Source organism: Glycine max, chromosome 1, assembly GCF_000004515.6.
Source record: "Glycine max cultivar Williams 82 chromosome 1, Glycine_max_v4.0, whole genome shotgun sequence".
Lineage (NCBI taxonomy): Eukaryota > Viridiplantae > Streptophyta > Magnoliopsida > Fabales > Fabaceae > Glycine > Glycine max.
The window spans coordinates 56,739,453-56,753,730 of NC_016088.4; the positions used below are offsets into that span (position 1 = coordinate 56,739,453).

The 14,278-nt window shown below is 34.4% G+C and overlaps 3 protein-coding genes across 6 annotated transcripts; 2 read left to right on the forward strand and 1 right to left on the reverse strand.

Moving 5' to 3' along the window:
- The first annotated feature begins 2,484 nt into the window (after nucleotides 1-2,484).
- On the forward strand, nucleotides 2,485-5,550 carry LOC100793317 (protein SMG9). Its single transcript, XM_003516682.5, has 8 exons — nucleotides 2,485-2,711; nucleotides 2,804-2,912; nucleotides 3,159-3,274; nucleotides 3,407-3,526; nucleotides 3,679-3,768; nucleotides 4,229-4,368; nucleotides 4,859-5,111; nucleotides 5,288-5,550. The coding sequence occupies exons 1-8, from the start codon at nucleotides 2,514-2,516 to the stop codon at nucleotides 5,438-5,440; spliced, it is 1,179 nt and encodes a 392-aa protein (XP_003516730.1). The 5' UTR covers nucleotides 2,485-2,513; the 3' UTR covers nucleotides 5,441-5,550.
- Nucleotides 5,551-6,437: 887 nt separating this feature from the next.
- LOC100500270 (uncharacterized) lies at nucleotides 6,438-9,292 on the reverse strand. The gene is given in 5 exon segments (NM_001248687.2): nucleotides 6,438-6,827; nucleotides 6,930-7,039; nucleotides 8,216-8,307; nucleotides 8,769-8,795; nucleotides 9,196-9,292. Coding segments are annotated over 5 exon segments (471 nt in total). The 5' UTR covers nucleotides 9,285-9,292; the 3' UTR covers nucleotides 6,438-6,674.
- A 123-nt stretch (nucleotides 9,293-9,415) lies between these two features.
- Nucleotides 9,416-14,155, forward strand: LOC100782356 (ERAD-associated E3 ubiquitin-protein ligase HRD1A). Of its 4 annotated transcripts, XM_014777227.2 has the most exons (8): nucleotides 9,458-9,602; nucleotides 9,884-10,427; nucleotides 10,773-10,949; nucleotides 11,237-11,386; nucleotides 11,467-11,675; nucleotides 12,191-12,338; nucleotides 13,234-13,489; nucleotides 13,836-14,155. In XM_014777227.2, exons 1-8 carry the CDS (start codon nucleotides 9,473-9,475, stop codon nucleotides 13,992-13,994), a joined length of 1,773 nt encoding a protein of 590 aa, XP_014632713.1. In that variant the 5' UTR covers nucleotides 9,458-9,472; the 3' UTR covers nucleotides 13,995-14,155. The 4 variants fall into 4 exon arrangements, with proteins under 4 accessions (XP_025984862.1, XP_014632713.1, XP_025984863.1 ...); XM_026129077.2 differs by lacking the exons at nucleotides 13,234-13,489; nucleotides 13,836-14,155 and having other exon boundaries at nucleotides 9,416-9,545; nucleotides 12,191-13,136; XM_026129078.2 differs by lacking the exons at nucleotides 13,234-13,489; nucleotides 13,836-14,155 and having other exon boundaries at nucleotides 9,522-9,550; nucleotides 12,191-13,135.
- Nucleotides 14,156-14,278: the final 123 nt, after the last annotated feature.

A 14,278-nucleotide genomic window follows, 5' to 3' on the forward strand; every position in this document is an offset into this window, starting at 1 on the left:
ACAATCAAATCCACCCTTAAGCAGACATTGAGGAAAGGTAAACCAATGTGGAGATTGGTGGGCTAATAGAAAGAAACATGGCTCAACTACAAATACTTCTTATGGAGTGGGACTCTAAGTCCTCCCTAGATTAGTTCCCTTTTGTTAGCTGACGCCTTGGACGTTGTTCTTATTCGTAACTAGTCTTCTTGTTTTGGAAGTAGTTTTTAGGAGTCTCTGAAATTAAGCCTTTAGTATTCAGAAATGCATACAATGAGTCTGTTTGTTTTTTTTTTTTTTAAAAAAAAAATAAGATTTGCTTCTTAAAAAATATAATATTTTTTTAAGAAAAATAATTTACACAAATATATCAAAAAATCATATTTGTTATAATCGTTGCTTGTATGTGAATTATATGACCACGCCTATACATTAAGAAGAGTTAGTGTAATGAATAAGGAGTGTTAATGTATTTTTTTTTCAGAAATTAAAGAGAATTAATCAGTGTAGTAGATAATAGCAAAGATTGTGTAATTTCACAAAACTTTATAATTTACTCTAGAAAAAAAATTCAACATTGGAGAATTACGGAATAGAAATTTTTTCCTGAAGACAAGCTTGATTAGGCTTCCTCGGGCTAAAAAACATTTACCTGCAGGCAATAATTGTTGCACCATGGAATATACCCACTTTATTCCCTTTAGTTTTAACCAATACATGGTTTGTGACATGTAAAATCCAACGCTACAGGCTGGCAAGTGCATTGCACAAATCACTCGGACTGTTCCCCAAGGTACAAGATTCTTATGTTAGTCGATCGCTATAAAAAGCTCAGGCATTCTCAGAAATAACTCAATTCCGAGTAGCACAGAAGTGCAAAATTCATTATTCACGACCTACATGTATCCCATTTTAAATGATGAACACCAATTCCTGAAATGCAAAAGTTAGAAATAAGTATTTTTTTGGTATTGACCACACGTTTTAAAAGAGCAAGTATAGTATTTTGCAACAGTTCCATGTTTGATATATTGGCAAATTTTTGCGTTAGTTGTGGAGGACCAAACTCAACTCTCCTTTGCAAACAGCTCCATGGAAAGAAGCATCTGAAGGGAAAGCCTATTTCTTTGGTCACACAAAGTAATAGCATTTTGTAAATAGTATTATGCTTAGTTAAAATAGTAATCTGATTTACACAGATTCTGGCCTTTTGTCACTTGTGCAGCACACTTTCCTTGGCAGTTTCGGTTTCTTTTGAATGTGATTCTGTCATTTAAACAATAGAAGAATTAAGTTGGACATACATTGAGAGCAATTTCAAATCATTGACAAAGAAAGTTGTGACCTTCTGTTTTTCCAGTGCTTCATAATGCGTCATCTCCTTCCACTTACTCTTGCGTAGTTTTATCGGCCGATTTCCAACATACTTTCCTGAAACCAAGACATCATAGTCAGGATACATATTTGATTGCATTTGCCACAATATTGTCTCCTTACATTGACTGGATTCAGAGACAAATTGGATAAGCCATTAATACATTCATGAATAAAAGAAACAATAAACCATCATGAATATGATTTTGAATTGTAAAGCTATCAATCTGTAGTGAATCTTATGAGGCATGAAATATCTATACTGAATCAAAGCACTAGTCACAAGACTAAATGTACTTAGACATTACAGAGAAATACTTAAAAGAGAGTCCCATCTGAACTTACCAACCATTCATTTCTTCAACAGCAGCAGCAACTTTTGTTTTACCAACCGCTTGTATCTGACAACCTAGACAAGATCAAACATATATATCTTCAAATCATTAACAAGACCTACATTAAGATACACAAAAATATTAACAACTCTGTTCCTTCAAACAAAAATCTGAAATGATATCATTAAAAATAGTCAAAGTAGTTAAAATTTACTTATATTTGAGTACAATTTTTTTCCTTATATATAAGTACAAAAATAATTTAATAGTATAAATCTGAATAAATAATCTTGAGTTGTACCTATTCATAAAGAGAGAAAGAAGGATTTCAAGAATAATTAAAAAAAATTACTTTTCATCTTCACTATTTATTTATTTTATTAAAATCTAATAATTCTAATAAATAACTAATTTTAATCATTAAATTTAACTATACAGCTTATCCAATTATATTGAATTAAAACCATGCTAAATACTGAAAAGAGCTTGACCTTGATCCTCCAAGATAGCCTCCTATGTGATCTTTAAAAAAAAAAAAAAAAAAACAAAGGATAGTTTTATGTGCATCTAGCAAAATTGCTGGTACATCTATCAATTTCACACTTTTTCCATTTTACCCTTTCGTAAAAGGATACGGATTAGATTGATCCGTATGAATCAGATTGATCCGTATGAAGTTGATTCGCTGGGTGCGCATAGCAATGTCCAAAACCAAATTGTTCGTTTCAGCCCAACTGCAGCTCAACTACGACCCGACCCGACCCGTTATTCCAGAGTTCACAACTTTACTGGTTACTGTCTGTGTGAGTAACCAGAAACGAAACAATGGCGGGGTCGGAGCCTTCTCCAAAAATCCTTCTAGCAAAGCCTGGACTCGTCACCGGAGGTCCCGTCGCCGGTAAATTCGGCCGTGGAGGCGGCGGCGATGACGACTCCCCGCAGCTCCGTTCTCGTCTTCCGTCTGTGGCATCCCTCAACCTTCTCTCCGACTCCTGGGATTTCCACATCGATCGCTTTCTCCCTGTAAATCTCTCTTCACTCTACTTTTCTGTCCTTCCCTTTGTCACGCTTTAGTTTTACAATTAATTGCCATTGGATTTTGAAAATGTTGGCAGTTTTTGACTGAGAATACGGACTTTACTGTGATTGGAGTGATTGGGCCACCTGGAGTTGGCAAGTCCACTATTATGAATGAACTTTATGGCTTTGATTCAAGTTCCCCTGGTCAGTTTATTCAGACAATTTAAGTCTTGTTTTGAACAACTCATTCATAAGCACTTATAGGAGAAGAAGATATGAAAGTAAATTACTTACAAGTTCAAATCAACTCATGAACCCCAGTTTTTAGAGAACTTCTATAATTCTATAAAAGTTTTACGTGCTTACGCGTAATTTTATCCAAACAGAACATCAATTTCTTCCTTAATTTTTTATTTTATTTTATTTTGACTTTGATGTCTAAGCCTGCAGGGATGCTACCACCTTTTGCCATACAGTCTGAAGAAACCAGAGCTATGGCAAGGCATTGTTCCACGGGCATTGAACCAAGGATTTCTACTGAACGTATTATTCTTCTCGATACCCAGGTAATAATATCTTCATTCCTTAATTTGTGGCTTTGTTTGTTTTCTATTGCTTCTGCTGTTCTTCTTTGTTATCTTATGGTTTGTGGCATTTCGAGTTTTATTTGTGCCTCTTTTTTTTTTTTATCCCTGTAGCCTGTATTTAGTGCTTCTGTTTTAGCTGAGATGATGAGACCAGATGGTTCTTCAACGATTTCAGTGCTAAGTGGAGAAACCTTGTCAGCTGAATTGGCTCATGAACTTATAGGTATTCAGGTAAACAGTAACTCCCAAGTAGAGATCAATATCCTTTTAATACAAATATTGTTAACTTTATAGCTTGATAATCATTGATCCTTTTTTTCCTGGAACTGTTACTATATCTGATTAACTTGACTATGTTGGGTTGCTGCAAGGAACCTCTCTAGCTTGCTGTTCTTCTAGCATCCATTTGTCATATTTTGCTGGTGGTGTCAGAGGGAGTCCATGATGATAGTTTGTGGCATTTGATGTTGACGGTATGTCTATTATATTTGATGATGCTTCAAATCCTGTTTAATAGCTCGATGACTATTTCCTGTTATGCAAATTGTGTAGTCATTTGAAAAACAGTTGTGCCTCTGGTTCCATCTGTTATTGCTTATTTGAATGCATCCAGTGGGTATCTTTTTTGTCTTTTCTTAGCTCAACTTTTTGCTATAAGCGATGAGTTGATAGATCAATGGCTTTGATGCAATGCGTGGCCTTCACTAAATAAAATCAAGTGGTTTGAGATACATCCATTATGTTTACAATGATCATTTTGATGAATAGTTGCCACTCAATAGCGATTTTGCAGTATTTTGGGCTTCCTTGTTTAATTTAAAATTGTTGTACATCATGTGCAGATTCTTAATTCTTTTGTAATTTTACGCTGTAAAGACTATTGATATATTGAAAACAGAAAAGGACTGATCATGCTGTACTTGTATCATGTAGGTTGACTTGTTGAAGCATGGCATCTCAGACCCATCCTTGATGACTTCTTCCCTGTCACAGAGCTCTAGTTCAGGGCTTGAGAAAGATAAGCTTCCTGAACATGAAGAATACATGGCTACTCCTGTGTTTGTACACACCAAGTAAGAAACATCATTCTGAACTGTTTGGCTTTTGTGTTTAATTAATTAAATAAAGGAGAATTCTTGAAAAGACAAGCCCAGCCTACCTGGAGGTAACTAGTGAATGAGAACTGACGAATGGTTAACTTAGCTGCTTGCTACTAGCCAAATTCCATCTTGGCTGGACTTTTCTTTTTTTCCTATAAAATTTCTTTCAAATATCCTCTAAAATTAAGGTCTATGTCACCTACCATGTGTCAATGACTGTTTGAAAATATATAAGAAAATCAAGAACCAAAGATGAAGGGCTAAAGGCAAAAAGAAAATGAATTGCAAAAGAGGCTTTAAAGTAAAGGGCTAAAGGCATATGAGGCCCGGATTATCCATTTAAAAAATTTGTATCATATTATCATTTGTCACAGTTCTGTCTTGTATCCACTTCCTTTCCTTTATTGGAATAAGGTTGCTGCATAGTGAAGCACTCATCGGTATTTTCTTTGGACTTGTGTAGGTTGCAAGATCAAGACTTTACTCCTAGTAATTTTGTGCAGTTGAGGAAGGCACTCATGCAGTATTTCAGACCATCCTCTTTTGTGAGAGAACAAAACAAACCTGAAGAGCATGTTTCATCTTCTTTGGTTCGTGGCAGTCAAATGGATTCTAACTTGATAAAATTTTATGCGATCCCTCTCAAGAAAAAAGATGAAAATCCAAGTGCTCAGCATGAAAGTTACGTTTCTGCACTATGGAAATTGCGTGATCAGGTTCTCTCTCTACACGCACACAAACAAATGCCTCACAAACACTACTGTGCCGGATTTGTCAAGTTTTTTTACTTTGCTAGTTGCTACTTGTTATATTGCTTCCTTTCTTGTAGACCACAGTTAGTTTTAATAATCAACAAAATTCAAGACACGTGATATGTTTTTCTGTTTGTCAGATTCTATCCATGAAGTCACCTTCTTTCACGAGACCAGTGTCAGAGCGTGAATGGTTAAAGAATTCAGCCAAGATATGGGAACAGGTAAAGAACTCCGCAACGATATTGGAGTATTGTAGAACTCTTCAACATTCGGGTATGTATAGGAGATAATTTCGAAAGATGGAAAGATTCAAGACAATCTCTGATATTGTATTTCAATTCAAGATGTATCTTTTTAAATGCAAAATCATAATGTATCACTTGCACATTCTTTAAGCTGATTTTATTGCTGGTGAATACAATTGTAAACCTATTATTAGTATTTAGTAGAATATATTAGATACAAAAAGTCAAAAACAACTAATACTGCATTCCTTTAAGTGTGTGAGACGACAGATATAGATTAGCGTACAGTCGTACACTCGTACAGCATTCAATTTGGTGTGAGATGACAGATATACATTCATGTATTACAACATTTTAATTAAAAAATAGTACATTTTTATTTTTTTTTAAATCGATCTTTTTCCTTTTCTTTTTTTAATTTTGAAGTGATTTTTTATGTAATTAAAGTTATTATATATGTTTTATTTGAAAAATTGATATAAGAATATATTAACTAAGATTAAGATAAATAATAAAATATACAAAATGAGATAGATTGTACAGTCCATTTAAAATACTTTTTAGAATTGATTAACTGAATTTTTTTTACACCATGATAAGTTGAATTGCTTGAAGTAATAAAGATAATATCATTATAAGAAAGTGTGAAAACTATAAAATGTTGAATATAATAAGTCATATGAGCAGTTTGAAAAAATGCCCTTATATTTCTCACAAAAAAGTGATTTAGAGCCAAGGCCAACCCAGCAGCTGTACCGAAATTAAGTAATCACATGGATCCCAAGATTAGAATGTATTATACGTTATATTTATCTCATTTTGAGAATTATACTTTATTTTATTAGTTACAAACTCTGTGTGTAGGGGGGGTATAGTTTTAAAGAAATAAATTTGTTTTGACTATACTTCTCGACATAAAGTAAGATGTGTGCATAATTTTTCAAATAAGCCGTTAGGTTTGATAATTACAAACTCTGGATCAGTCAGTTTAATTAAAATACATAAATACCCGTACAAAATAATACATTAGATAAAAGATTATTGTAAATAAGTGCAAGTCCTTTAAACACGATCCCATAATACATAGAGTAATGACAGTATATTTTAAGAGATTTGAAGGTCAAAGCGAATTTATCTGCTTTCACCACTAATTCGTTTTATAGTTAAAAAGAAGAAAAAAACTCCTTTACACCTCTTAAATGAAGGCAAAACAAATTTTCAGGATTAAAAAAAAAAAGCATCCAGAACATCTGCAACTCAGCAGCACCATATTCATAGTTCAAGCCTTGGACTCCCATGGTTGGTACCTGGTCCAGTTTCTCTGCCCTGGATTAAGTGCATGTCCTTTGGAATGATAGATATACTGTTCACCTTCCCCAGACAAATTTTCTTTGTGTTCAACACCATACCTTTTTGGTTTCAGTAAAAGAAGCTGCAACCATTTCATTGCATTATTCTTATTATTATCTTGGGGCTTCAGATTTTCATACCATAAGGCATTACCAAGGAAGTAAATACGAAAGAAAAGAATTACCTCATCTCCTGTGTGATCGGTTATGAAGTGGAGCCAACCATGCCATTCAGCTGGAACCTGGGAGGCATTATATCTAGTCTTCTCTGCATATTCAATCCACCTGTGCCTTCCTGCCAAATATTAAGAAAATCATGACATTTATAAATTTGTTATCATGACAAACATGGGGGTTTTACCCTCAAGTTTGGATAAAGCATTCTAGAATTTAAAATGTAGGGAATATAGTTACATCAATTTAATTCGTTTGAGTGGTAAAATAATATGTTCGAATGTCCATTTGACAAATTGCAATTCATTACAATTTTTTTCATAGTATTATCATTAAAATTTGAAACAATGTCCTTCATTGATGGAGGAGAGATTCATCAGTTGCTAATGCTTTGTTAGGTTTTGCTGCTAAGACATCGCTGACTTTTTACTGAGCAACTCTACGGACATAGCCCTTGAATCATCCATTCACTTCACCCAAATTTGAAAACACCATTTATTGGATGGAAAAATTGCAGAAAGATATCAAAAGAAAGAGTGAAGAAAAACCAGCACAATGTTGATGACTGAAAGTTATTGTATAATGGAAGGAAAATGAAACTGCAGAAAGCTGAGAATTTTTCTCAAAAAAAGTGTGTTTTGTTGACAGAAGAAAAGGATTATGAACTAGCACTATGTACTTTATCACAGAAGAGACAAAGATCTTATGAATTTTAAAATATATTATTGATTCCCAATAACCCACTCTCTACCGCTTATCAGATCCCACAGGAAGCTTATAATAAAAAAAATTCAATATATTTCTGTTTTCAAAGACTATCCCTCCCCCTCACTGTGTGCGCACACACAATCCTCGCAATTTGACTTTAGTTCTATTTGTTATGTTTCTTTCATTAATATTTTGGCTTCCATGATCATTACTCTCAACCTAATTGCACAGATAGAGAGCTATTGTCAATTTTTATCCTGATTGTTTCTATGGTCTTTTGATTGTTTACATCATCATTTATAGCATTCTATTCTACTCTGTAGGAACTGTTTTGAGGAAGCATTTGAAAAGCCATAACATTTCATCACATCCTTTTCTTGTTAAATATGTCATAGTGAGATATCCATGTGCAATAATTGGAATGCTTGATGTTAATGGTTGCTGCCCATGTGCATGGTAAACACCTTCATAGTCCTTGGCTAGTCTTGGGCTTAAGTGGTTAGTTTTGTTGTTTTTAGCCATATTTTTTAGACTAATTGACTAAACAACATGCACATACAGATTGAGACACAAAGAGCAGGGCACTTACCATACTGTGTGTCTCCAAGCTTCTCATAATACTTGTTACCAAATTTATCAACACCAACAAGCGTTGCCCCAATATTGTGGATCTTGGTTTGCCTACATAAATTCAGAAAAGAATTAGATTGTTAAGAGGAAAAATACTAGTATATCACAGGAGTTAAGATCTTTCAGTAAAATACCAATAATGATACAAAATTATACAAAAACTGAGCCCTTCATCAACTTTTCATAAACTCGATCTCTGTTCTGGCAGCTAGAGACCAGTTCCAAGAAAAATAAATAATCTAAATCTAATTGCAATGAACCATATACAATCAAAATCTCTAAAAGCTCTTTTCTTTTATCTCTAAGAGGGCCATTTGAAGTGACAAAGCTAATGTCATATATGTTTATTTTTGTCCTTCTCATATTCCTCCAACAGCGATAAGGAAAGGCCATGAGCCAAAACACAGTGAAGGGACAATCAAGCATCGAAATTAATAATTTGGCTTTTAAAGAAGGATATACATAAATTGAGGGAAAAAAAATGAAAAGATCAAGCAAAGCAATTAACTTACAAGAGATTTCCATCCGGAAGGCATCTCCTGAAAATTCAAACAATAATGTAAAAGATATCAGCACAGCACAAATGCACAACCCTCTCGAGTATCAATATATAAATATACTTTATTCATGGAATGAAGAAACCCTCAATAATCTCCACGAACATTTCTCCGAATAATGCACAGCAAAAATCAATCGCAACATTTTATGAACAAAGAGCAAAGAGCTACTAAATCAAATCTGAGTTTCATTTCAACTCCTAAATTGCATTTTCCGGAGAAAGAGAAATAAAAAAGCAGGGGCAAATTATAAGAAAGGTAGAATAACAGGAAGATTGAACTAAATAATAAGAATTCGAAGTGAAAAACCAAAAAGATTCGCAAAATATTGAATGGATTAGTTGGGGGAAATTTAAGAGCGAAGGAAAGAAAAGGGACAAACAGGTAGCCTTCATCCTTGAGCTCTCTGAGGAAAGCGCCGAAACCCTTTTCTCTGACGGATTTGAGTACGTTCTTCACCACCGACGCCATCTCGCTCTTCTCTTTTCAGGTATCTGAAGCTGGTAAAAATAAATTCATTAAAATTTATTGCTTTTATTTCTTTTTATGTTTTTTATGCACCGAGAGTATTGATACTTCACCGTGTTACAATTACCTTGTCAACACCAACAAGTGTACGTGGCGAAATATGATTGGATACCATTATATCATTTTGTTTCATGAATTTGAATATAATATTTTTTAGGACAAAACTCGGAAATCCCACGGCGACAGCGAAAGAAATTAGGAGAGGTGAGGTGACCACCGACGATTCCATTTCTACGAACTCAGACCCTTCAATCCCAACTCGTACCTTATTTCTATCTATTTCTTTTTCATGTTTCATTATTTTTCTCAATTTTCTTTTGTTCCGCCTTTGATCTGATTCCTAGTTATTAGGGCTTATATCGTGTATTTGGGGTTTTCATTTTGTGTATGCACTCTGCAAATCGTTCGTGTATTTCTTCTGTTTGATTTGTCTTTATGGAATATCATTTCAAATGCATATATCTAGGGCAGATTAATTACCGGTGTAATTGATATATTATGTTTTCAGACTTTGATTCAATGATTGCATTGGCTTTATGCAGAGAAAAAAAAAATCATGAAGCTGAAGACATATGCGGGTCTTAGTATCATTGCAACTCTGGCTATTATATATCATGCGTTTAACAGTAGGGGCCAGTTTTATCCCGCAATGGTGTATCTGTCAACTTCCAAGATCAGTTTGGTGCTTCTTCTCAATATGGGTTTGGTCTTTATGTGTATTCTATGGCAATTAACCAAGAAGGTGTTCCTGGGTTCCCTCCGAGAGGCAGAGGTTGAGAGGCTTAACGAGCAATCCTGGAGGGAGGTTATGGAAATCCTCTTTGCAATCACCATTTTTAGGCAGGACTTCTCTGTCACATTCCTTGCAATGGTCACAGCATTGTTGTTGATTAAGGCTTTGCATTGGTTGGCTCAGAAGAGAGTCGAGTACATTGAGACCACTCCTTCGGTTCCCATGTTGTCCCATGTTCGAATTGTATCTTTTATGGGCTTCCTTCTTCTTCTTGATAGCCTTTTCTTATACAGTTCTATGAAGCATTTGATAGAAACTTGGCAGGCTTCGGTTTCACTATTCTTTTGTTTCGAGTAAGCCTTCTTCCTCCTTTTTCTCCTCCCAAATGAGTTATGACTCGTAAATTATAAACTATGAATAGTAATGCAGCTGAATTTCTGGTTGTATGAGATTGAGAATGCCGTTTGGTTTTTTCTTGTTTGACTTTTATTTGATATTTTGATTTAGTGCATAAATCCTAATATCCAATTAGGCCATGTTGGTATATGAAATTTCACATCTTGGTTAAACTCTCAAAATTTATTGTTGGAAAATGATAACTAAAGGATTGGTGTCTGGTGAGCAGCCATATATATCATTCTTTGGAAATGATAAATAGTAGAGTATTTTATTTGACAAATTATCTGTTTCTATCTCAGGTACATGATACTGGCAACTACAACGGTGTCAATTTTTGTAAAATATCTTTTCTATGTCAGTGACATGCTTATGGAGGGACAATGGGAAAAGAAACCAGTCTTCACATTTTACCTGGAACTCGTTAGGGACCTGCTTCACTTGTCTATGTATATGTGCTTCTTTCTTGTAATTTTTGTGTAAGTGATCAGTCAACTCTTCTTTTATGCATTTTATGGTAGCCTTCATATGTATGCACTACATGAGTCATTAACATGTCTCTCATTGACACTTGTCATTTAGCCATTAGACTGCACTGAGAAACATATTCAATCATAATTGACAATGACACTTTTATTATCTGTTTCATTAACATGTACACATCTGGTTTATTTGTTTTTCATTGTCATGCTATTTTGGTTAGATTGTATGTTTAACATTCACAGGTTATATTTTTCACCTATACTAACTTTAGTTGACCTTTCAGAAACTATGGTATTCCCTTGCACCTTATACGGGAGCTGTATGAGACGTTTAGGAACTTCAAAGTCCGTGTTGCAGATTACATACGTTATCGTAAAATCACTTCAAATATGAATGATCGGTTTCCAGATGCAACCCTTGAAGAACTTAATGCGTGAGTTCTAATCCTGGTGTAGTATCTCATTAATTTATTATTTATCCATTTTAAATATATATATTTAAATGACTATGCAGAAGTGATGCAACCTGCATTATTTGTCGTGAAGAGATGACGACGGCCAAGAAACTTGTATGTGGACATCTTTTTCATGTTCATTGTCTCCGATCATGGCTGGAGCGGCAGCACACTTGCCCCACCTGCAGAGCCTTGGTTGTACCACCAGAAAATGGGACAACTTCAGCTGCAGGGCAGCAAGGATCACAGTCAGATGCCCATCAACAGGGTAATCATATGATAATCACTCACTAGAGTTAAATAGTGTTCATGGAACATGTTATTAATGTACATGATGTCTGGAATGAACTGATATTATTTCCAGAAACACAGGGTCTTTGGAAACAAAGACAAAAATAGAGTTGGAAGCTAGACTCTGACAAACACTTTGCTATCTGTACCTTCCACCAGTGTTTTTTAAATCATTTTCATTTTTCTATTTATTTTGTATTGCATAATTTCTTTTTTATTCATGTGAAGATTTTCTCATTCATTATGAAGCTCTTAAAGATCCTATTATATATTTTCTTACACATTTTAGTCAACTTTTAAGACCTTGTTTTCTTTCAATTTTGGGTGATTATGTTGCTTGCCTGAGTCCAATACAATTAGACTGTTTAAAATATTTTGAATGTAATATCTGTTAGATTAAATAAGCATATTGACACTTGTAGTTTTAAATGACTTGGCATATATGCTTGTTTGCTGTATTATTTAATATTGCTTTATTTTCACCTGGCACAGGAACAACTGGGACAGGCAGTGGAAGCACTGCTCAGACTGAGGCTACTGATAGTTTGAGTCGACATCAAGCTAGACTCCAAGCTGCTGCTGCTGCAGCTTCAATATATGAGAAGTCTTATGTGTACCCCTCTATGAATTCTTTTGTATGGTATGACATTTCTCCCAAGATGCTTTCCTTTACAATTTTCTCCTTTTTAACTCCAAAAGGAACCTCTTGTAACTGACTCATTAGTCACTAGTCACATATTAACTCTAAATAAAACCAATTTTTACTAACTTATTAAACTCCCAGTATAAACACTTGTAACTTACTCAACATATTAATGACTTCTTGTTATTGTTTATTCCTCCTAGTATGGACAAACACTTTCTGGGATCAAATCAATACAAGTTGTCACTTTTAGGGACTAAATTGCATATTAACTTGGAAGGTAAATTAATTCCACTTAGAAAATCCATGAAAACCAGTTAAAGAAAACAAATAACGAAGATGTGTTGGCAATTTTCTACTCTAAAAGCATTATGGAAAACAGGTTTTCCAAATAATTGGACTAAAAATACGCACCCACAGTTATGAAAATAGAAAACTGTTTTCAAGAATGATCATCAAACATGCCCTTAATGGCTGGATTTGGGCTTGATTCCAATTCAATATTGATCTGATTTCAGAAAATATACTCCTAAAACTATGAGTTTCTGCTTTGATATAGAAGTATGATCTGCACAATTATTGACTAAATCTGATTGAACGTATATTGCATCAATGGTATCATGAAATTGTATTTCCAGATCTGATTTGTTTAATAATCACACTATGTTCTATGAAATTTGTCATATTACATTTTTACTCATTATTCTTTCTCTTAGTTCACCATTTGCTAGAAAGACTGATTCACATGGCAAAGTACCAATATTGTGATCTTACTCTCATATTCAAGCTTTGTTAAAAAAAATTGATAATACTAAATTAGTCTATAAAGTGTTCACACTATGTTCTATGAAATTTGTCATATTACATTTTTACTCATTATTCTTTCTCTTAGTTCACCATTTGCTGTGACTGAATCTTCTGATAAGGACCGTAATGGAGAGCAAACTTCCAGTGAAGAAGCACAAAGGCAGTTTCTTATCGCTGGTAGACCACCAAATCTATCCTTTCCTCCAATGCAAAACTTCCATTTTCTACCTTCCCAAGCACATGCATCCCCTGTGAATTATGGAGAGGGGTTTGAAAATGATCCAAATATCCCAAACTCTCAGCTTGAAGCTTATAGAAAACTTCTTCAATGCCAGATTCAGGTAATGTGTGCTCTTTTTTCTTTACCCACACAGTCAGTGATGACTGATGTGTGTCACTTTACCTGAATATAAAAGGTCAAATTTGATGATTATGATGTCCACCAAATGAATATTCCCTTCTCCTGTATGTATGCTAAATTCTGCCACCCCAAAAAGGGACATTAACTGATATTATTATTATAAATAACTATCACAATTAATTAGGCTTTTATAAGTACTGATGCATAACAAATGAATGCATACAAATAAGTTTGCACTGCATCAATGTTTTTGTTGCATGGTCTCATTCACTGTAATTAAATGGTTTGGTAAAGATTGAGTTTTCATGATTTTGAAGAACCTACAGATTCTGCAAAATCAGCTCGAGATGCTGCAGAGGATAAAGGCTGATAGAAGTGTAGATGAGGGCACGCCATCATCAGATAGCAGAGGCAAGAGTGTCATTTCCTCATCATCTGGATCTGGTCATGGTTATCGTGAGGATATTCGAGATGGAAAAGCATAAAGTCTGCTGTTTCTGGTTTATGCCAGGAGCAGACTGCCTAATGTAGATATAGGAAGAGGAAAATACAGAAATCACAGCATTGCTCTAATGTGACATCTGTTATTCGTGATACTAATCTTGTAAATGCATAGTGCCCCTTAAAAATGATTTATTTTGGCTTCCTTTTTTTTGTTTCCATGTGGATTGTACGCATATATTAGCTTTTATAAAAGTTACCTTTTGATCAGAAAATGGGGATTTATTGTTTGAGGCTTATTGTTTACCCTTTAAAGTGGGAATTCCTC

What these genes read in the sequence shown, in the direction of transcription:
- LOC100782356 (XM_014777227.2), top strand. Translation starts at nt 9,473, where the DNA reads ATGAATTTGAATATAATATTTTTTAGGACAAAACTCGGAAATCCCACG. An exon ending in TCACTATTCTTTTGTTTCGA is followed by an intron (nt 10,428 to 10,772) that starts GTAAGCCTTCTT and finishes TTTCTATCTCAG; the next exon opens with GTACATGATACTGGCAACTA. An exon ending in TTCTTTCTTGTAATTTTTGT is followed by an intron (nt 10,950 to 11,236) that starts GTAAGTGATCAG and finishes TTGACCTTTCAG; the next exon opens with AAACTATGGTATTCCCTTGC.
- LOC100793317 (XM_003516682.5), top strand. Translation starts at nt 2,514, where the DNA reads ATGGCGGGGTCGGAGCCTTCTCCAAAAATCCTTCTAGCAAAGCCTGGA. An exon ending in ACATCGATCGCTTTCTCCCT is followed by an intron (nt 2,712 to 2,803) that starts GTAAATCTCTCT and finishes AAATGTTGGCAG; the next exon opens with TTTTTGACTGAGAATACGGA. An exon ending in TGTGGCATTTGATGTTGACG is followed by an intron (nt 3,769 to 4,228) that starts GTATGTCTATTA and finishes TGTATCATGTAG; the next exon opens with GTTGACTTGTTGAAGCATGG.